The sequence below is a fragment of the Aquarana catesbeiana genome, linkage group LG09 (genome assembly GCF_042186555.1).
Source record: "Aquarana catesbeiana isolate 2022-GZ linkage group LG09, ASM4218655v1, whole genome shotgun sequence".
Taxonomy (NCBI): Eukaryota; Metazoa; Chordata; class Amphibia; order Anura; family Ranidae; genus Aquarana; species Aquarana catesbeiana.
In genome coordinates, this window is record NC_133332.1 from 26,506,705 (window position 1) to 26,530,319 (window position 23,615).

Genomic DNA, 23,615 nt, shown 5'->3' on the forward strand with positions numbered 1-23,615 from the left:
CTCATGGCAAAGAACTCTCTGAGGATCTGAAAAAAAAGAATTGTTGCTCTACATAAAGATGGCCTAGGCTATAAGAAGATTGCCAAGATCCTGAAACTGAGCTGCAGCACTGTGGCCAGAACCATACAGTGGTTTAACAGGACAGGTTCCACTCAGAACAGGCCTCGCCATGGTTGACCAAAGAAGTTGAGTGCACGTGCTCAGCGTCATATCCAGAGGTTGTCTTTGGGAAATAGACGTATGAGTGCTGCCAGCATTGCTGCAGAGGTTGAAGGGGTGGGGGGTCAGCCTATCAGTGATCAGACCATATGCAGCACACTGCATCAAATTGGTCTGCATGGCTGTCATCCCAGAAGGAAGCCTCTTCTAAAGATGATGCACAAGAAAGTCTGCAAACCGTTTGCTGAAGACAAGCAGACTAAGGACATGGATTACTGGAACCATGTCCTGTGGTCTGATGAGACCAAGATAAACTTATGTGGTTCAGATGGTGTCAAGTGTGTGTGGCGGCAACCAGGTGAGGAGTACAAAGACAAGTGTGTCTTGTCTACAGTCAAGCATGGTGATGGGAGTGTCATGGTCTGGGGCTGCATGAGTGCTGCCGGCACTGGAGGGCTACAATTCATTGAGGGAACCATGAATGCCAACATGTACTGTGACATACTGAAGCAGAGCATGATCCCCTTCCTTCGGAGACTGGGCCGCGGGCAGAATTCCAACATGATAACGACCCCAAACACACCTCCAGAACGACCACTGCCTTGCTAAAGAACATGAGGGTAAAGGTGATGGACTGGCCAAGCATGTCTCCAGATCTAAACCCTATTAAGCATCTGTGGGACATCCTCAAACGTAAGGTGGAGGAGCCCAAGGTCTCTAACACCCACCAGCTCTGTGATGTCGTCATGGAGGAGGGGAAGAGGACTCCAGTGGCAACCTGTGAAGCTCTGGTGACCTCCATGCCCAAGAGGGTTAAGGCAGTGCTGGAAAATAATGGAGGCCACACAAAATATTGACACTTTGGGCCCAATTTGGACATTTTCACTTAGGGGTGTACTCACTTTTGTTGCCAGTGGTTTAGACATTAATGGCTGTGTGTTGAGTTATTTTGAGGGGACAGCAAATGTACACTGTTATACAAGCTGTACACTCACTACTTTACATTGTAGCAAAGTGTCATTTCTTCAGTGTTGTCACATGAAAAGATAGAAGAAAAGATTTACAGAAATGTGAGGGGTGTACTTAGTTTTTTGAGATACTGTATATGCTGTTCGCACCACACTTGAGGTACTGTCGTGAAAGTTATAATGAGAGCATTAATTCTAACACCAGATCTCCTGTGTAACTCTAAACTAGTAACCTGTAAAGGCTTATTGGCAATACAGACATTTGTTCTCTAACAAACCTTTGTTGAGGGCTTTTACAGAACAGATGTATTTATACTGAGATTAAATTACACACAGGTGAACTCTACTAATTAGGTGACTTCCGAAGGCAACTGGTTCCACTAGATTTTAGTTGGGGGTATCAGAGTAAAGGGGGCTAAATACAAATGTACCCCACACTTTTCACATATTTATTTGTAAAAAATTTTGAAAACCATTTATCGTTTTCCTTTCACTTCACATTTATGTGCCACTTTGTGTTGGTCTATCACATAAAATCCAAATAAAATACATTTATGCCTTTGGTTGTAACATGACAAAATGTGGAAAATTTCAAGGGGTATGAATACTTTTTCAAGACACTGTACTGATATATATATATACACTGAGCAAAATTATAAGTGCTTTGTGTGTGGATGCGCTGCTCTCATTTGTACTCTCTTTCCTATCTATGTGTATCCTATCTGTTAAACATAATCTTATTCACCATCCACCTATATAAATACATCACATTAAGCAACAACCATATGCAAATTATATAAATCATATAAAAGTCCGGTGACATGTATCACATGATAATAAAGTCCCTTCATATATGCTTGCAAATCTTCCGTTAGTTTGCCGTGATCGGCGTGCTCTTGTGTTTAATCAATTTAAAGTGACTTAGTGCTTCACCACCACCTGTGAGATTGGCCACTCACCAGATATTTCTTTAAAACTGCACCTTTGGTTCATTCATAGGGATAACCACTCCACTCAAAGGGAACTTCTCCAATAGCTATACTAGGACCTTAGTGTTCCTCATAAAAATGGATGAAGACAATCATCGCACAATAACGTTTAAAACCTTTATTTTATAAAACACAGAAAAACTATGCACTCACATTTCCAAGTGCCATTAAGCCGGCACAGAGCTTTTCCAGCAGTTAGGGACGGGTGGGCGCTGCAGCCCGGTTCGCCTAGTGTGTGCTGTGCTGCCTCCGTGTGCCGCTTGCGTTCCCCCCTTGTGTCCGTTCGCGTCCTCACCAACCACGCTCGTTCCCGGTCACGTGGGTACAAAAATCTCCCAGCAGCCTCTACGCGTTTCGCATTCCAATGTGCGTCACATTGGAATGCGAAACGCGTAGAGGCTGCTGGGAGATTTTTGTACCCACGTGACCGGGAACGAGCGTGGTTGGTGAGGACGCGAACGGACACAAGGGGGGAACGCAAGCGGCACACGGAGGCAGCACAGCACACACTAGGCGAACCGGGCTGCAGCGCCCACCCGTCCCTAACTGCTGGAAAAGCTCTGTGCCGGCTTAATGGCACTTGGAAATGTGAGTGCATAGTTTTTCTGTATTTTATAAAATAAAGGTTTTAAACGTTATTGTGCGATGATTGTCTTCATCCATTTTTATGAGGAACACTAAGGTCCTAGTATAGCTATTGGAGAAGTTCCCTTTGAGTGGAGTGGTTATCCCTATGAATGAACCAAAGGTGCAGTTTTAAAGAAATATCTGGTGAGTGGCCAATCTCACAGGTGGTGGTGAAGCACTAAGTCACTTTAAATTGATTAAACACAAGAGCACGCCGATCACGGCAAACTAACGGAAGATTTGCAAGCATATATGAAGGGAATTTATTATCATGTGATACATGTCACCGGACTTTTATATGATTTATATAATTTGCATATGGTTGTTGCTTAATGTGATGTATTTATATAGGTGGATGGTGAATAAGATTATGTTTAACAGATAGGATACACATAGATAGGAAAGAGAGTACAAATGAGAGCAGCGCATCCACACACAAAGCACTTTTAATTTTTTTCTCTCGAGAATTTTTTGGATGCAGCAGCTACAGATATCACTTTTATATTGATTGATAGAACAGGTTTTGCGCCAGTGACACACACATTTGAGCAAAATTATAAACGCAACACTTTTGTGTTTGCCCCGTATTTATCAAGAGCTGAATGCAAAGATCTACGACTTTTTCTAAGTACACAAAAGGCCTATTTCTCTCAAATATTGTTCACAAATCTGTCTAAATCGGTGTTAGTGAGCACTTCTCCTTTGCTAAGATAATCCATCCACCTCACAGGTGTGTCATATCAAGATGCTGATTAGACAGCATGATTATTGCACAGGTGTGCAGTGGCGTCACTAGGGTTGGTGTCACCCGGTGCCGAAAAAATTGGTGTCACCCCCTCCTCCACCAACTACCTCAGTACAGACCCCCCTCCACTAACTACAGACCCCACTCCATCAATATAGCCCCCCTCAGTACAGACCCCCTTCCATCACGATAGACCCCCCCACTAAGTACAGACTTCCCTCCCTCAGTACAGACCCCCCTCCATCAGTACAGACCCCTGCTCAGTGCAGACCCCCCTTCTTTAGTATGGAACCCCAATAAGTACTGACCCCCTCCCTCAGTTACGACTCCCCTCCCTTATTGCAGACCCCCCATCAGTACAGACACCCTCCATCAGTGCAGAGTCTGCAGACCCCCCTCCATCAGTATCAACCTCCCACCTCAGTGCAGACCCCCCCATCAGTACATACACCCCCCTCAGTGCTGACCCCCATCAGTATGGAATCCCCCTCTCAGTGCAGACCCCCCCCCCATTAGTATAGAATCCCCCCTCAGTGCAGACTTCCCCATCAGTATAGAATCCCCCCTCAGTGCAGGCCCCCATCAGTATAAAATCCCCCCCCTCAGTGCCAACCCCCATTAGTATAGAACCCCCCTCAGTGCAAACCCCCATCAGTATAAAATTCCCCCTCAGTGCAAACCCCCATTAGTATAGAATCCCCCCTCAGTGCAGAGCCCCCATTAGTATAGAATCCCTCCTCAGTGCAGAGCCCCCATTAGTATAGAATCCCCCCTCAGTGCAGAACCCCCATTAATAAAGAATCCCCCCTCAGTGCAGAACCCCCATTAGTATAGAATCCCCCCTCAGTGCAGAGCCCCCCATTAATATAGAATCCCCCCCTCAGTGCAGAGCCCCCCATTAATATAGAATCCCCCTGCACATGTCAACCCACATATACATAAATTTTACAGACCTCAGAACAGCGCGGACGATACACACAGCCTTGTCCCTCGGGCTCCTCCTCCTCCTGTGTGGATGTAAACAAAGAGGAAGGGGAGGCGGCTTCAGTTCGCTGCGCTGAGGCACACAGCGCAAGACCTGAGGAGCAGATCAGGTCAGCGGGCAGTGTTTGCGGTGCGTGCCGCTACCTACGGGTGTCACCCCTCTGGCGGGTGTCACCCGGGTGCGGACCGCACCACCCGCACCCACCTAACAATGCCACTGCAGGTGTGACTTAGGCTGGCCCCAATAAAAGGCCACTCTAAGGCTGCTTTCACACTGAGGTGCTTTACAGGCGCTATAGCGCTAAAAATAGTGCCTGCATAGCACCTATAAAAAGCCTCTCCTCTAACTCCGGTGTGAAAGCCCGTGTGATTTCACACTGGAGCAGTGCGCTGGCAGGACACCAAAAAAAGTCCTGCAAGCCACATCTTTGCAGCGCTGCAGGAGCGAGGTGTATACACCGCTCCTAAAGTGCCCCTGCCCATTGAAATCAGTGGGCAGCGCCGGCACACCTCCGGCATAGCGCCACTGTAACAGCGCTTTGCGGGGCGGCTTTAGCCCTTTTTTGGCCGCTAGCTGGGGTTAAAAGCTCTCTGCTAGCGGCCAAAAACCTCCGCAAAAACGACGGTAAAGAGTTGCTAAAAAAATCGGTACTTTACTGCCAATGCCCCAAGTGTGAAAGTAGCTTAAAGATCCTTTAGGATTGGAGCACGGGACACTGTCACATCTCAACGGCAGGAGACGAGCTCGGTGCTCGTGGACGTTATGTGCCGCAGTCTGCTTTTAAATGTGAGTCTGCTTTATTGTTTTAAATAAAATTAGTCTACCATACGGGATTATGCTATGTATACTCTTTCTCTATACCCAATACACACCTACTCTATCTGACGAGCATTGCGGAGCTGGGACCAATTGAGGACATCTACTGAGGCATACGAACTCGGCGTTCGTGGATTGATGCCCACACTCACTTTCAACAAGTGAGTGCACCCTTTTCCTTTGGTCCACCCCCCCCTCTGATCGTCACGGTGTTATATTTGATATACAGCTTATGTCATTTTTATTGATCATTTTATATACCCACCACTGGAACCATTTGCAACACCGGATGGGATATCCATGTCCGCCCGTGGTCTCTAACTAAGCACATGCTGTATACCTTACAGCAGTAAGGTGAGCTGCTTAAAGACACGAAGGTGTTTACACGGAAGAGTTGCACGTTGTTTGGTGGCGGCACTGTTATTTATTCACTCATATGGACTCACTTAATCCAGTCTTCATATTTCTGTTAGTTAATTTGTGCTAGTCTGGAGACTAGAGCAACTGGGGCGTTTTGTTGAGTTTTTTCACTTAAAGCAGAGCTCCGCCGAACTTTTTTTTTTTAAAAAGTCAGCAGCTACAAATACTGCAGCTGCTGACTTTTAAAACATGGGCACTTACCTGTCCAGGGCGCCCGCGATGTCGGCACCCGAGGCCGAACCGTCTCTCGGTCCTCGGGTGCTGCCGCCTCCATCTTCATTAAGGGAATCAGGAAGTGAAGCCCTGCGGCTTCACTTCCTGGTTCCCTACTGCGCACGCGCGAGTCGCGCAGCGCAATACGGATGGTCCCTGCTGTCTCTGGGACCCGTGTGTTTCCCAGCAGACAGCGGGCGGGGGACAGGAAGTGGCGTAAATAACCGCAGATTCTGCGGCTATCTATGCCGGAAGTGGGTACAGATACCTGTAATATACAGGTATCTGCACCCCCCTCCCCCCTGAAAGGTGTCAACTGTGACACTGGAGGGGGGGAGGAATCCGATGAGAGGAAGTTCCACTTTTGGGTGGAACTCCACTTTAAGTTTGTTCAACTCCATATATTGTATATTTATGTTTTGAGATATTTATTGTAATCGCCACACTTATCATATATTATATTTACCCCACCTGAGTTCACCATTTTGTATATTGTTACCTTCTTTTTATTTGTGGCCCCTTTCTGGAGCTGTTTTCCACCTCTCTATCACATTCACTTTATACTTCATCCCTCCCATTATTCCACTTCCCCTTTCCCCTTTTCATTACAGCGCAACTACCGTTCTTTTTGTTAGCTTAAGCCTCGGTTCACACCAGAGGCGGCACGACTTGCAGGTCGCCTCACCGAGGCGACCTGCACACGACTGCCCGGGCGACTTACAAAACGACTTCTGTATAGAAGTCTATGCAAGTCGCCCCAAGTCGCCCCCAAAGTCGTACAGGAACCTTTTTCTAAGTCGGAGCGACTTGCGTCGCTCCCCTTAGAACGGTTCCATTGTACTGAACGGGACGCTACTTGTCAGGCGACCTTGGTCGCCTGACAAGTCGTCCTAGTGTGAACCGAGCGTAAAATGTGCAGTTTTACTGTATTGGGGGGGGGGGTCAGAAAACCAGTCAGTATCTGGTATGACCACCATTTGCCTCACACAGTGCAGCACATCTCCTTCACATAGAGTTGATCAGGTTGTTGATTGTGGCCTGTGGAATGTTGGTCCATTCCTCTTCAATGGCTGTGCAGAGTTGCTGGATATTGGCAGGAACTGGAACACGCTGTTGTATACGCCGATCCAGAGCATCCCAAACATGCTCATTGCGTGACATGTCCGGTGAGTATGCTGGCCATGTAAGAACTGGGATGTCTTCAGCTTCCAGGAATTGTGTACAGATTCTTGCACCATGGGGGCCGTGCATTATCATTATCATGCTGCAACATGAGGTGATGGTCGTGGATGAATGGCACAAGAATGGGCCTCAGGATCTCTTCATGGTATCTCTGTGCATTCAAAAAGCCATCAATAAAATGCACCTGTGTTGGTTCTCCATATGCGTCTGTCCATACCATAACCCCACCGCCACCATGGGCCATTCCATCCACAATGCAAACACAACGCCATACACGCTGTCTGCCATCTGCCCTGTACAGTGAAAAACGGGATTCATCTGTGAAGAGAACACCTCTCCAAAGTGCCATCATCGAATGTGAGCATTTGCCCACTCAAGACGGTTAGGACGATGAACCGCAGTCAGGTGGAGACCCCGATGAGGACGACGAGCAGATGAGCTCATATAGGTTGGACCTGATGGACTTGATGTCTTTTTTCGACCTCACCTACTATGTAACTATGTAGCTTCCCTGAGACGGTTTCTGACAGTTTGTGCAGAAATTCTTTGGTTATGCAAACCGATTGTTGCAGCAGCTGTCCGGGTGGCTGGTCTCAGACGATCTTGGAGGTGAAGATGCTGGATGTGGAGGTCCTGGGATGGTGTGATTACATGTGGTCTGCGGTTGTGAGGCCGGTTGGATGTACTGCCAAATTTTCCGAAACGCCTTTGTAGACGGCTTATGGTAGAGAAATGAACATTCAATTCAAGGGCAACAGCTCTGGTTGACATTCCTGCAGTCAGCCTGCCAATTGCACGCAACCTCAAAACTTGCGACATCTGTGGCATTGTGCTGTATGATAAAACTGCACATTTTAGAGTGGCCTTTTATTGTGGCCAGCCTAAGGCACACCTGTGCAATAATCATGCTGTCTAATCAGCATCTTGATATGCCACACCTGTGAGGTAGATGGATTATCTCGGCAAAGGAGAAGTGCTCACCAACACAGATTTAGACAGATTTTTGAACAATATTTGAGAGAAATCGGCCTTTTGTGTACATAGAAAAAGTCGTAGATCTTTGAGTTCAGCTGATGATAAATAAGGGGAAACACAAAAGTGTTGCTTTTATAATTTTGCTCAGTGTATATCCAGAAACCTGTTGTTTCCCTTTAAATAAGACAAGCACAGATTTCAGCTCGGTGTCTGCAGAAGCTGGATGCTTTCTATTGATCCCTGCAGTAAATCTGAGGACCGCGATTCACTGACAATCAATAGCAATGCTATTTCATGTTCCTTATTCTTAATCACATTGCAGCAATTCAATACTGCACTTGCCTGTGTGACTTACAAGGAAATTCATGCTTTATGGATTGAAATGCCTCTCACCTACAATTGCGTTCTCAGTTATTTAAAGGAAAAAAAATAAAAAAATAAAATGATATATGATATAACGTAAAGGTATATAACAGCTAAACAAGTCATTTTGTAATTTAATGCTAATTAAAAACTGCCTTCCCGTTTGGGTCCAAAGACTTTTTCTAACGTTCAAAAAAAAAATATATATGTATCAAATTTCTTTCGCTTTAAAACATGGCAACAGTACTCTAGACCAGTGTTTCTCAACCTTTTTCCAGTCGGGGCACCCTTAAAAAGTATTTTCAGTCTTGAGGCACCCCAGTCCAAGGCTTAGTTCACGTTACTGTGTGTCGCGGAACATGCGCAAAATCGCACTCGTTCCTGACACACAGACAAATGCTCTGCTCTTTAGGGGTGCCATTAATTCTTAATGGTACCTCACACATTGGAAAATGTGGGGTGCTTTTGGTGCAGTGCAATTTAAAAAAAAAAAAAAAAGGTCGGAATGAATGGGCTGCACTACACGCAGCACGCAGCCACACAGGTGTGAACCAAGGGCTTGTTCACATGTCGGGTTGGAGGGGTGGTAAAAGCACATGGTTAAGCTGTATTTACCACCCCCAAATTCTTCCCCTTTAGCTGCAGAGATAAAGTGTACACATGTTGTGGCTGCAGCTGGAGGTATACCCAGGGTGAATGGGTCTGCACTGCAACTACCCTGCAACTGTGTGCATTGCACGGTTGCGGTGTAGTGATGCTGCATTAAAACAGGTGGTGAGGAGGCAACATAATGCCTCTTTACTGCCTGTCAAATGCCTCTGAAAAGCGATTTGTGCATAGGTTGCTTTTCAGAGGAGAAGCAAAAAAAAAAAAAAGAGGCCTCTGACAGAGTAGTTATAAGCAGAGGGTGTGCCACATCCCAAAAGTCCAAAGAGACCAAAGCATTCCCCTAGAGCGGGACTTTTAAGGCACAACCATCAATGATACAATGTAAGTAAAAAATATAATTTTATTACAAAAATCAGAAGAACGACAAAAAATAAATAATAATATAATAATAATTATTTTTTGTTGTTCTTCTGATTTTTGTAATAAAATTATATTTTTTACTTACATTGTATCATTGATGGTAGTGCCTTAAAAGTCCCGCTCTAGGGGCATGCTTTGGTCTCTTCAGAGGAGAAGCAGTCCTTGCTGCTATCACAAACAAGACCTACAAAAGCAGTTCTGATGGTACAGGAATTGAGGGGTGTCAGGATTAAAAGTAACATATACACACACACACATATATACGTGCACACACGCATACAGACACATACATACAGACACTTATACATACGACACGTGCACACACACACATGCAGACACGTGCACACACACACATACAGACACGTACACACACACACACACACACACACACACACATGCAGACACATGCACACACATGCGCACACACATACAGACACACACACACATATACAGACACACACACATACAGACACACACACACACATACAGACACACACACACACAAACACACATGCGCACACACACATGTACAAACACACATACAGACAGACACTCACATGCACACACACACATGTACAAACACACATACAGACGTACACACACACATACAGACACTCACATGCTCATGCACATACAGACACATGCACACACATACCAGACACATGCACACATACAGACACATGCACACACACATACATACACATGCACACACACATATACAAAAAAACACATACAGACACGTGTACACACACACAGACACATGTATAAAGCCCTTTTAAAACGAATCTAGCTTCTAGCACAGTACCTTTCATTTCCTCATTCAGCCGGGTACTGCACTGTAGGGGGAAGCAGAGAGCACAGCACACTCCCCTGCACTTTACTTTCACTTTTGAGGTTGACGGAGTTTCTCACAGTGCCGATGTACAGTTCGGCAGGAGATCGGGAGATCGGGCTCATCTGACAGCCCTTCTCTCCCCTGATCCCGCGGCACACCTGAGAACCTCTGACGGCACACTGGTTGAGAAAGCCTGCTCTAGAGAGAGGATTTCCAAAAATCATCATCCCTATTTTCCTGTAATTGGCTCAATGCCTCTCCCAGGTGTCTGATGTTATGCCCCCCCCGCAGTGCTCTTTGGTTTATTGTGCCAAGATTGGTATTTTTGGTGAGATAATTGAACAGAGTGTGGCAAGTCCACGGTGGTACGGTACTTTTAGGCACCACAAGCATCACGTTTTGGCATTGAACTTCAAAACGAAAAAATGTAAATTATGCCAAACTCAAGTATGACCGGCTATAACCTTTAAAAAAAATATATTGCATATAAATAATTGTTCCAACAAACTGGCAGCTGTGGCAATACATGGGCAACATATTGTGGCATTACATACTTTCAGTACTTTTTAGCTATTGGTGGAAAAAATATATTGCATATACGGTATATAATTTTTGCAACACACTGGCAGTAGTGCCAATACATGAGCAATATACTGTGGCAACACATCCTTACATTGGCCGGGGGGGATATGAGAAAAACCCATCCCTCCTCCCATCTCTCTCCTCCTATGCAGAGCCGGCTCACTACTAACTCTGATGTCACGGCACCAGTCAGCCAATCAGCTGGCCAGAGTTTATATATATATATATATATATATATATATATATATACACACACACACACACACACAGTATATTGAGACGCCTGCCTTTACACACACATGAACTTTAATGGCATCCCAGTCTTAGTCTGTAGGGTTCAATATTGAGTTGGCCCACCCTTTGCAGCTATAACAGCTTCAACTCTTCTGGGAAGGCCGTCCACAAGGTTTAGGAGTGTGTCTATGGGAATGTTTGACCATTCTTCCAGAAGCGGATTTGTGAGGTCGGGCACTGATGTTGGACGAGAAACGCTGGCTCGCAGTCTCTGCTCGAATTCATCCCAAAGGTGTTCTATTGGGTTGAGATCAGGACTCTGTGTACAGGCCAGTCAAGTTCCTCCACCCCAAACTCGCTCATCCATGTCTTTATGGACCTTGCTTTGTGCACTGGTGGGCAGTCATGTTGGAACAGGAAGGGGCCATCCTCCTATGCAGAGCCAGCTCACTACTTGTACCATTGCATGGTGTATTAACACTGATGTCACTACTCTAGTCAGCCAATCGGCTAGCCAGAGTTCATATTTATCTATCGTTTTTTTCCTTTTTTTCCCTTATAGCCCTGAGGAAGGGTGTGTTGTTTGGTCCCCAAAATGCATACGCTGCTTAGTGTGATCCTGCTTTCATTTCATTAGTAAAAAATCCTGGACTTTCAGACTTTTGATTGGCGCTCTCATTAGACTGTACAGTATATGTGGAGTTCTTACACTGGGACCTCCATATCTAGCAAGGGTCAAAACTGGACTATGGCTATAGTAACAATCAAATGAATATGTTTATCTGAACAGCTGTGAAAATGTGTTAAACATTTGTAAACTTCACAAAATGTAAAGTCCCTCTCTGGGATAGATTTCACCCCCTTCCTACCCCCTCCAATCCTCTCTATCTGATTGCTGGATCAAAAAAAGTCCCTACCTAAATGCCCCTTTTGACTTAACTTAAGCTGTGGTCATATGATGCTGCAACCTCCAGACTTTTCTTCTGTTTACCTGCTGCTTGGGTCCATCTTTGGGTGTTGGTGACTGCAAGACATGGACACTTCCTATTGGATGTCCAGTGGCAGTGTCCTCTCAAGATCCAGAAGAGGACTGACATCATCACAGGGTGTTGGTGGAGGATTGAAGATCTTGACCTCCATCATACCACTGGATTTGCAGAACTGGTGGCAGTTAGGAACCTGGAGGGGGGAGACTTAGGTGAGTATATCTGGCTTCACAAGGTAAAGCACTAACTGGGTTAGAGGTGGATGGGAGGGGTGGAAAAAAGGTTTCATCCTGGAGTGGGGCTTCAAAGTTGTTGTAAACCCTTATGCCGCGTACACACGAGCGGACTTTCCGGCAGACTTGGTCCGGCGGACCGGACTCCATCAGACAATTCGATCGTGTGTGGGCTCCAGCGGACTTTTTTTTCCCCAAAAGTCCGACGGGCCTAGAAATAAAACATGTTTCAAATCTTTCCGATGGACGGAGTCCGGTCGAAAAATCCACTCGTCTGTATGCTAGTCTGATGGACTAAAACCCACGCTAGGGCAGCTATTGGCTACTGGCTATGAACTTCCTTATTTTAGTCCGGTCGTACGTCATCACGTACGAATCCGTCGGACTTTGGTGTGATCGTGTGTAGGCAAGTCCGTTCGTTGGGAAAGTCCGTTGAAAGTCCGTCGGATAGTCCGTCGGACCAGTCCGGTCGAAAAGTCCGCTCGTGTGTTACATATACCCAGTGAAGTGACTGGCCTCAGATGATACACAGAGATTAAACAAATCCTCCTACATAAGTTGTACCTGCTTATCTGCATTATTTTCTCCTCTGCATCCATTCAAAGTGCTGGATTTATAAAGCTTGTCTGAGAGTTCAGAAATAAGAGGGCGGAGAGCTAAAATGACCCTCTGCAGAGCTCAGTGAGGAGAGCTCTGAGAACTGATTGGAGGGAAGAGACACACCCCCTACACACAGCACACAGGAACAGAGATGAGGCTGTCAATCATAGGCTGTGTGCTGGATCTCCCTCCCCTGTCACCTTTTTTTCTCTTGGTGTCAGGAAAAATTGTTTGAAGTGACTCATGCTGATTGCAGAGCAAGGAGGCAGCAGACAGAAATGACACTTGATTTACTAAAACTGGAGATTGCACAATCTGGTGCAGCTCTGCATAGAAACCAATCAATTGCCAGAATTATTTGTTAACGCCTAATTGAACAAGCTGATGTTAGAAGCTGATTGGCTACCGTGCACAACTGCACCAAAGTTTGCATTCTCCAGCTTTAGTAAATCAACCCCATAGTGCTCTTACTTGAAACAAGTACACACTATAGAGGGATAGGCTTTGTTCATATTTCATGTCTGAGGATTACAACCGCTTTAAAAATGTTTTCAGAATGTTATTCTGTACATCCATGTTAGTGAAAGTACTAGAATAAAGGAAAATCTGTAAATGGATAAAAATGGAGGCTGCCATTACTGGCCCCTTGTTCTGAAAACCCTGCTAGCTTACGGCCATGTTGACCCTCTTGCTTTGAATCCTTATGCAGAATGAGGCCTTCCAACTTTCTCCTGACTTTATTTATCTCTATCCCTTTTTCCATTTTCAGCAAAGTTTCGTATCCACACCCAGCAGAAGCTCCTGGTGGCAGCGGTGGGATCGGACGTTATCTTGCCCTGCACTGTAACCCCACCATTGCCTGGCGTTGGCCTGGAGGTGCGTTGGTTTCGTGACCTTTACCACAATGTCGCCTTCCTGCTCAAAGATGGCAACGAAGACCGACAGCAACAGAGTCCAGATTATCGCGGGCGAGCCTTTATGCTGGCTGGACCAGACAAAGGAGACCTATCACTTAGTCTGCGCCAGGTCCGCCTCTCCGACGCAGGCGAATATCACTGCTTTGTGGAGAACGCCACGGCCCAGATCGACGAAGAGGGAATCATGACGCTCAGTGTTGTGGGTTAGTCTGACCAAAATGTGTTACTTTTTTTATCCATTAGCATGTGGACATGGCTGTATTGAGCCTTTGCTCCTTGCACTGGCTGAGGTTCAACTAATTCTGAGTAGCGATCAGCAATTTAGCTAAAAACAGGGCTTTTTTCAGCTGGAACTTGGTGGAACTCTGTTCCACCACCTCTGGCTCAGACCCTCTGCTTCCTGCTCACCACTATCACTTGTAAACACAGAAGTCTGGCTTCTGTATTTACAACTGACAGCTTGTCTGCCAACAGCTCCCACGGATCTGATCTCCTGAGTGGCTCCCACTGAGTGCAGGATGGGGACAAGGGAGATGCAGGTGCCCAGGGTGCCGTGCAGATCCGGACACCCCCACTGGAGGATCTCCCTGCAAATAATAGAGGCAGAGCCCCCTACAGTATGCGGGGAGGTACTAGAGCTAGCTGGGTGTTTCAGCTTAATACAGCACCACCAAGTAAGACATGTGGAAGATGGTGGAGCTTTTAAGGAGGGAAGGAGAAGAAGGGGACAGTGGAGGGGGAGTGGGACTGTTGCATGCAGGGGTCAGAGCTGAAGAGGGATGAAAGTGAGATGTGGAAGGCTGAACTCTGCACTCTATGGGCAGCACAACCCTGAACTCTGCACTATGTACGTAGCGCACCCCTGAGCTTTGCATGTAGCGCAACCCTAAACTCTGCACTCTGTAACCCCCCCCCACCTGAACTCTGCACTCTGTAACCCCCCCGCCCGAACTCTGCACTCTGTATGTAATGCAGGCAGGGAAACAAGTAAGGGAAGGAAGGAAGGAAGGAAGGAAGGAAGGAAGGAAGGAAGGAAGGAAGAAAGGAATGGTATGGAAAGAACGAAAGAGGAAGGAAGGAAAAATGATGGAGGAAGCAAGAAAGGTAAGAAAAAGTAAGTCAGGAAGGATGGAAGGGGGAGGAAGGAAAAATAAAAAATGGGATGGGAAGAATGAAAGAGGAAGGAAGGAAGTGAGGAAGGAAGGTGCAAAGTAAGGCAGCAAAGGAGGAAGGAAGGATGGCATGGTATGGGAAGAATTAAAGAGGGAGAAAGGAAGGAAGGCATTTTATGGGATGAATGACTGAGGAAGGAAGGAATGGGAATGGAAGGAAATAAGGAAAAAATGTAGCGCAACCCTAAACTCTGCACTCTGTAACCCCCCCCCCCCCCCACCCAAACTCTGCACTCTGTACGTAATGCACTCTTGGTATTTAATGCCCCTCTAAGACCCTTCCACTGTTAGTAAAATTTGACCACACCACTATTTGATGCGGTCTTTAGGGTGTGTGTGTGTGTGTGGGGGGGGGGGGGGGGTCGGGGGGGATTGGAGGGTCATGGTTGAGTTCCTGCACCTAATTTCTGAGAAAAAAAGGTTCTGGCTAAAAATATTGTTTTGCCTTGAATATGATTTTGAATATGATTTTGAATATTTGCCTTGAATAATTTGAATATGATTCTGCAAACTTGAATGTTACAACTGCCATTTTTATATATACTGTAGTGTACAAGGATAACTGTTCATTTGGTATAAGTTGTCCTTTAAAGCATGCCTGAAGAAATACCTTCATTCTTGATCTGCTTAAAGTCACACAACCTTGTTTCAAAAAAGGTCATCCTGCCCTTGAGCACATGGTCTTGTTCCCTCCTATGGGGAGAGCCATACTCTGCAGGATTGCTGGAGGCTCTATTGCCCCGTACACACGGTCGGACATTGATCGGACATTCTGACAACAAAATCCTAGGATTTTTTCCGACGGATGTTGGCTCAAACTTGTCTTGCATACACACGGTCACACAAAGTTGTCGGAAAATCAGATCGTTCTGAACGCGGTGACGTAAAACACGTACGTCGGGACTATAAACGGGGCAGTGGCCAATAGCTTTCATCTCTTTATTTATTCTGAGCATGCGTGGCACTTTGTGCGTCGGATTTGTGTACACACGATCGGAAATTCCGACAATGGATTTTGTTGTTGGAAAATTTTATAGCCTGCTCTCAAACTTTGTGTGTCGGAAAATCCGATGGAAAATGTCCGATGGAGCCCACACACGGTCGGAATTTCCGACAACAAGGTCCTATCACACATTTTCCATCGGAAAATCCGACCGTGTGTACGGGGCATTAGAGTATGGTTCCCCATAAGAATGAATAGGGCCATGGCTTGGATGTGCAGGATGCAAAGCGAGTATGTTTTAAAAAAAAAGACTGGGCAAGGCCACACAGCAAAGACTGATGTAACGGGGACAGAGGCAAGTATAAGACCAGGTGAGCAGCACAAAGGGAGGTGGAACCATGTCTTAAAAGACAACTTGTGGTAACGGTACAAAACTCAACTCCCGCATCATCCCCCTCACCCAAATTGCCCTTGAGTCCCCCCCCACCCCAAACAATATGTTATGCTATGTTATATTTTATAGAAATAAAAAGGTTGGAAGAGAAGAAGGAAGGAAGAAAAGATGGATGGAAGGAAGGAAAGAAGGAATGGAAGGAAGGACGTGAGGAAGGAAGGAAAAAAATGAGAGAAAAAGAGAGGAAAAAGGCAGGGAAACAAGTAAGGGAATGAAGGAAGGAAGGAAGGAATGGTATGGGAAGAACGAAAGAGGAAGGAAGGAAACATGATGGAGGAAGCAAGAAAGGTAAGAAAATTAGGTCAGGAAGGATGGAAGGGGGGGGGAGGAAAAATAAAAAATGGGATTGGAAGAACGAAAGAGGAAGGAAGGAAGTGAGGAAGGAAAGTAAGGCAGCAAAGGAGGAAGGAAGGATGGCATGGTATGGGAAGAATTAAAGAGGGAGAAAGGAAGGAAGGCATTTTATGGGACAAATGATTGAGGAAGGAAGGGATGGGAAAGGAAGGAAATAAGGAAAAAATGAAAGAAGAAGCAAGGAAGGAAGGAAAGAGAGAGGGAAACGAGATATCAAAGGAACTATATTGACAGAAATATTAGCTGCCCCTTTGGCCATATCATAAAATGACGGATGTCTGTAGCCAGATGTATCTAGAGAAAGGCAACCATGACAGTTGCTTAAGGCAGTGAGGAGATGGCATGAAATATCAGGCTTGCAACAAAGGAAGATATTGAAAATGTCTCTGAGGCAAGAAGTGTGGCAGACAATGGAATCAGACTTATGTCTACTATATTTAATGACATCTTAGGTTATACATCATGGAAAAAGAAAGTCTCATACCGGAATCTGCTCCGTTTAGGTGATGCATGAAATACTCAAAGAAAAAGACACTATTAATAATTCTGGGTCCAAAAAAATAATCTGTATAGATAAAAATTTTTCGTAAGAATGATAACGTCACTCATGTTCTCTATTGGTCAGTCTGATGCCATCTTGTTTCTTGTAGGTTTGGGGACTCCGCCTCTCATAGCAGTTGCTCTGCAGGGCAGTTCTGTTGTTCTCTCATGTTCCTCGGAGGAGTGGTTTCCAGAGCCAACCATGTTCTGGGTGATAGGAAATGGGGAACCATTACTAGTGAATCACAGCATAACGGAATACTCCAGGGGATTTTTCCATGTTCATAGCAACATTCATCTTCAAGATGCCTCAGGCGGGCATGTCTACTGTGGACTACAACATCCTGTGACAAAAAAAGAGACCGGCGTTTATGTGTCAGTTTCAGGTTGGTGTCCTAGGGCCATTGCCAGAATAAGCACCTTAGATCGCAATTTTAAAACAAAACCAAAATTCTTTTGCGGTCGGTTTTGTGTTTGTTGTGAACCTGGAAGTTAGCTGTTAATCAAACTGACCTACCATGGCCATGTGGCCATTTTACATCAATGATGTCATGAGCATCCCTGCCCCTTTGTGTACATCAGCTGGACATCAGGACTGGAATTCTCCCACCCACTGCTCATTGGCCCAGCAATGACAGATAACTTTTAGGTTCAACTGAACTTGAGTTTAGACCAAACCCAAATCTGAACCAAAGCTCTTCACTATTCTACAGCCATTCTCTTACCTCCCCTACCTTTTACCCCCTCCAATTCCTAAGATTAGTTAAAAAGAACCTAAACCCAATACCACTTTTTCTTACCTAAATATTCCAGCACATGATGGTCCCGTGTCTTCTATTACCTGGACTGCATAGTGGGAGGGTCCTTCTTCAGGTGCCCTTCCTATTGGCTATACAATGGGAGGGTCCTCTCAGGTTTCAAAAGATTGCAACAGAGTGATTATGTCACAACAAGGGACTCTAAACTCAAAGTTAAAATGTTTTTAAAGGCTTCAAATGTTTGCCTTAATGCATTCTCTGCATTATGGAAAAAAACTCCCTACTAACTATTCCCCCCATCCCTTAACACTTACCTGACTCCTCTCACTTTCTGGTCCCACAGGAGATACAGGAAGCAGAGGGAGCCATAGGCTGTGGGGAGGGAGCAGGGGTGTGGCTTACTGGTGCTGTTTGTGTCTATGGATACACACAGCCCAGCTCATGAGTGCACCCACATGGGCGCCCCTGTGGGTAGGTGCAGCATAATTCGGCAGGCAGAAAAAACCCAGGGTCCAAGTGCAGTAACAGGAATATATTGTAATAGAAGTCCAACAATACACAGCAGGCCCGTCAAGAAGACAACCCAACAGGGAACACTCCCAATTAGTAACAGAGATGGAACAGTTAAGTAAAGACTCAGAATTGCAGACAATGTCTGTCACAAAGAGCGGAATGCGGCCTGGCTAGCCCGTACCCAAATGGGGAGGCTTCCAGGAAGGATGGCGTGTTCCTAAACTTTCCCTACTCCTTACGAAACCTCTCCCTGACGCTAAGCACTGTCCCCGACAGATGGGTATCCTGTCTCAACACTGCCATTCGCAAAAATGCATGCCAAACTGGGGAGACAGGGGCCTAAATAGACTCTGCCTGACCAAAGATGGCTACCCAAGTCACATGGGATGCCAGCATAAAATTGAATAGAGGAACCAGGTTCCACTTCCTCCACCATCTGATTTGCGGCTGCGGACGAACGCCACCTGCAGTGGAGAAAACAGACTGCACCTGCCTACATCCCCATAGCACATGCCTTGCTAAGGGGGCAGTCAGAAGAAGACGGAGCAGATAGCACCAGCAGGGCACTGCCAAAGAGGAGGTAAGGGACCGCAATATCTATGCACAGAGCAGGTATAACCTATTTTTTGTTTTAATTAAAAAAAAAATAGCCTTTAATATCACTTTAATTGTCAAATGCATAAAGTATATGTGCCAAGTACAATAAAATGCTTATTGTACTTGGTACTTATACATTGGCAATGTGGCAGCGAGACCAATAGGCAGTGGGCCCAGACTTCAGCACTGGATCAACACCACATTTGCCCAGAGATGGGCTTTAAGTAATACACTGAAGCAAAAATCCAAAGATCACCCCATAGGGTCATTAAAAGAATACATTCTAAAGCTTTTGCTGTGTAAGTTCACACCTTGTATTACTAGCTATATTTAAAGAAGGTTTACATTTGATTGGTGGCTGGGAGAAACTTCCTTGCACCAACATTCTGTTACATATGGCTCTCCATATGTAAGAGACAGCAGGGAGCCTTCAGACTATTAACTCAATTGCATCACAAGCCGGGGGTTCCCAGACTACCAACAAAAGTTGGATTGGTAGACTGGTGCACCATAGATGAAGTCATGAGCAGGTAGTCTGTGCCAACTTTCCAATTCAGCTCAAAAGTTCTGCTCTCCACCAATCCATATTCCTCTGACATTTTCCTCTTTGGTTTTCCCATCTTATGTTGGACAGATGACATCTTTCCTCGAGCCTCCCCATGGGCGATTGCCTTCTGGATCCTCTTGATCTTCGGCCTTGCTGGCTCAGCTTTGTTGTCTTGGTTCTTCTTCTCAAAACAAAAGGAGAAAGGTAAGGTCGGGTTTGAAATTAAAGTAGACTTTTGGGAATGGGGTAGGCAGGGTACCTCCCTGAAGCAGGTCGCAACTTGATTGAAAATTTCCAAACTCAGATAACCCTGTCCTCCACTTTGTCAGAGTGGAGATGTACCATCTCAGCAGCTTGAGGGATGAAGGCCTTTGAGTTGGGACAATGGGGTAAGGGTACTGCAAAATGTTACACCTCTTGTGTCCCGATCAAGGGATGTAGCCTGTCTGTCCAATTTTTTTTGACCACTTTAGCTTCGGAAGGTTTTACACCCTTCATGACCAGGCCATTTTTTTTTCTATTTGGCACTGTGCTACTTTAATTGGTAATTGCACAATGATGGAACATTGTGCACAAAAGAAATGTATCTAATTGTTTTCACACAAATAGAGCTTTCTTTTGGTGGTATTTGATCACCACCGGGTTTTTTACATTTTTATTTTATAATCGAAAAAAAGACTGATGTTTAAAACAAAAAAAGTTTAATATTTTTTACTTTTCGATAAAATCGAATTTCTTCATAAATTTAGGTCAAAATGTATTCTGCTACATGTCTTTGGTATAAAAATCCAAATAGGTGTAAATTGATTGGTTTGCGTGAAAGTTATAGTGTCTACTAACTATGATATGGAGCTTACACCGGGGCTGAGGACTCTCTCCCTGCTCCCCTTTGACTTTGCCCCACATGGGCGAGGTGATGGTGCAACCGAGGTACTAATAGAGCAGAGCATGTTCACTATCACAGAAAATTTCTACTTTACAAAATACATTTTCATCTCTTTCATCAATATAATTTAAAATTCACATTGAAAGTGAAAAAACTCCATACCATTATTAAATCAGGGCTTACCTGTCCTTCCCTGGGTTCTCTGGGATGTCCATGGTGGGTGTCAGGATGGAGAGCATACGCTGACCTCCCCTGGGTGGCATGAACCTGGAAGCGTTCAGCTCTGAGAACTTCCAGGTTCAGGGCTATAAATCCCCAGCAAACAGCAGATCAAGCAAAAATGCGGTTTGATCTGCTCTGGGAGAGTACCAGAGTGACATTAGGGGTCTGCCTCGCTGTGACTGAGGAAAACCATAGAGGACCTAGGATCCTCTCGCCTTCCTCCCCCATGTGCATTCCTGCAGCTGACAAGCGCCACCTGCAGTGGAGAATATAGATTGCACTTGCCTACATCCTTATGTTGGTCGAAGCTGAACTATACAAGAAAAAACATACCTGGAGTTCGGCACCATTTTTAAAAAATTTATTTAATTTGGTGTTTTGAATACTTTTAAGTGCAGAGAAGGGATTTGGGGTCTTATAGACCTCAGATCTCTCCATAAAGAGTACCTGTCACCACCTATTACTATCACAAGGGATGTTTACATTCCTTGTAACAGCAATAAAAGTTATACATTTTTTTTTTAAAGCAGTGTAAAAATAAAAAAAATAAATACAATAAATTAATAATAGTAAAATGTTTTGCTATTTTTAGCTCTGATCACTGTATAAATGACAGTGGTCCCAAAAAAGTGTCCGATTTGTCCTCCACAATGTCACAGTCCTGATAAAAATCGCTGATCGCCGCCATTACTAGTGAAAAATAAATAAATGATAAAAATGCTATAAATCTATCCCCTATTTTGTAGACGCTATAACTTTTGCGCAAACCAATATGCGCTTATTGCGATTTTTTTTTTTTACCAAAAATATGTAGAAGAATACATATCAGCCTAAACCGATGAAGACATTTTTTTGGGGGGGGATATTTATTACAGCAAAAATTTAAAAAATATAGTTTTTTTTTTCAAAATCGTTGGTCTTTTTTTGTTTATAGCGCAAAAAATAAAAACCGCAAAGGTGATCAAATACCACCAAAAGAGAGCTCTGTTTGTAGGGAAAAAAAGACGCACATTTTGTTTGGGTACAACGTCGCACGACCGCGCAATTGTCAGTTAAAGCGACGCAGTGCCGAATTGTAAAAAGTGCTCTGGTCAGGAAGGAGGTAAAATCTTCCGGGGCTGAAGTGGTTAAAGGCGGGTGGAATGTAAAATGAGCGCTCTTATTGGATTTCTCCCGGTTGGTGAAGAGAAGTCCCGTTTGTATTACTGTAACAGACTGTAAGCGGTTCGCTGCTTGCAGCGGAGGACCTCTCAATAGTGCAGTGATGCCGATCGCCCGGCACTTTTTTAATTATGTGAGTCAGCAGCTTGCACTCGCCCCCCCCAAGACCGGCAGCACATTAATTATCGGCTTGCTGCATCGCATCGCATCACAGAGAAGCTAAATTTAAAGCTGAGCTCCAGGCAGATGTAGATGACTCAAATAAATGCAGCTCTGTAATCATTAATACATTATAAAAATGTATTTATTTTTTTTTTTTGCATGCAAGCAGTCTAAGTACCTGAATTTGGCCCGGTATCAGCTTATTGCAATCCTGGTACAGCAGAGCTTAGAGTGGGAGAGGGAGAAGCAGCCAAAAGAACCAATCGGTTCATGTGCTAACAAGAAGCATGCTTATAGGAGAAGAAAGCATGATAGAGTGATAGAGCGGTGCGTTCACCACTGGGCTGCTTCTCCTTTCACTATCACTTGGGATCGAGGCCTATCCTACATGTTCAAGATTTGAGGTCCTTATATGCAGATGTAACTAGGAGGCTGGTTTTAAACCTGAAAAGACATGTGCACTGCCGAAAAATTTGTTCGTTTTCATTTCATTCGGTTTTTTTTTTGGTTTTTTTCGTGAATTCAAAAATTTGTAAATTCGAAAAATCGGAATTCGAAAATTCGGAATTGGTAAATTCGTAAATTTGAAAATTCGTAAATTCGAAAATTCGTAAATTCAAAAAATCGGAATTCATAAATTCATAAATTCGAAAATCTGAAAATAAGAAAGGAAAATCCGAAAATTAGAAAGAACGAAAAATCAAAAAATACAAAAATTTTAAATAAAAACTAACAACTAATAATAACTAACTATTAAATTATAGGTATTGGAATTTCCTTTGAAATTTGGCTGTTAGTGAACGTAACGAGTACGAATTTATCCGAAGTTACGAATTATCCGAAATAACATATGCCACATCTAAACAAATGGAAGGAAACAAAATAATAACAAATAATAATAATTATTTTTTATTATTATTATTGTTATTTATTACTATTAATTCGCTACGTTCCATTCGTTTAGATGCGGCATTCGTTATTACGGATAATTCGTAAGTTCGGATAAATTCGTATTTGTCACGTTCACTAACAGCCAAATTTGAAAGGAAATTCCAATACCTATAATTTAATAGTTAGTTATTATTAGTAAGTTGTTATTATTTCGAATTTTTGCATTTTTTGATTTTCTTTCTTTCTAATTTAATAGTTAGTAATAGTTAAGCTATTATTAGTTAGTTATTATCAGATTTTCAAATTTTCGGGTTTTTGAATTTTCGGATTTTCATTCTTTTGAATTTTCAGATCTTCATTTATATTTTTGGATTTCCGAATTTTTGAATTTTCGGATTCATGGAATTTCAAGTTTCTGAATTTTCACATTTTTGAATTTCCAAGTATTCAGAAAAATTCTGAAATTCGAAAATTCGGATACTTCCAAATTAACGAATTTGTTTAAATTTGTTAAAAGAATAATTTGTAACGAAAGGAATTGCACATGTCTAAACCTG

The 23,615-nt window shown here is 44.2% G+C and overlaps 2 protein-coding genes across 4 annotated transcripts in view; one reads left to right on the forward strand and one right to left on the reverse strand.

The window, feature by feature from the left end:
- LOC141107440 (butyrophilin subfamily 1 member A1-like) overlaps positions 1-10,465 on the reverse strand; it is a 177,170-nt gene extending 166,705 nt beyond the window's left edge. The window contains exon 1 of the mRNA XM_073598159.1: positions 10,277-10,465. The gene's annotated coding sequence lies outside the window, so the exon portion shown is untranslated. The remainder of the gene's footprint in view (positions 1-10,276) is intronic.
- Positions 1-23,615, forward strand: part of LOC141107439 (butyrophilin subfamily 1 member A1-like) — a 53,933-nt gene that overhangs the window by 10,547 nt on the left and 19,771 nt on the right. For all 3 annotated transcript variants that reach the window (XM_073598156.1, XM_073598157.1, XM_073598158.1), the window contains exons 2-4: positions 13,711-14,061; positions 17,432-17,707; positions 19,824-19,940. In XM_073598156.1, coding sequence (XP_073454257.1) covers positions 13,711-14,061; positions 17,432-17,707; positions 19,824-19,940 — 744 coding nt within the window. The remainder of the gene's footprint in view (positions 1-13,710; positions 14,062-17,431; positions 17,708-19,823; positions 19,941-23,615) is intronic.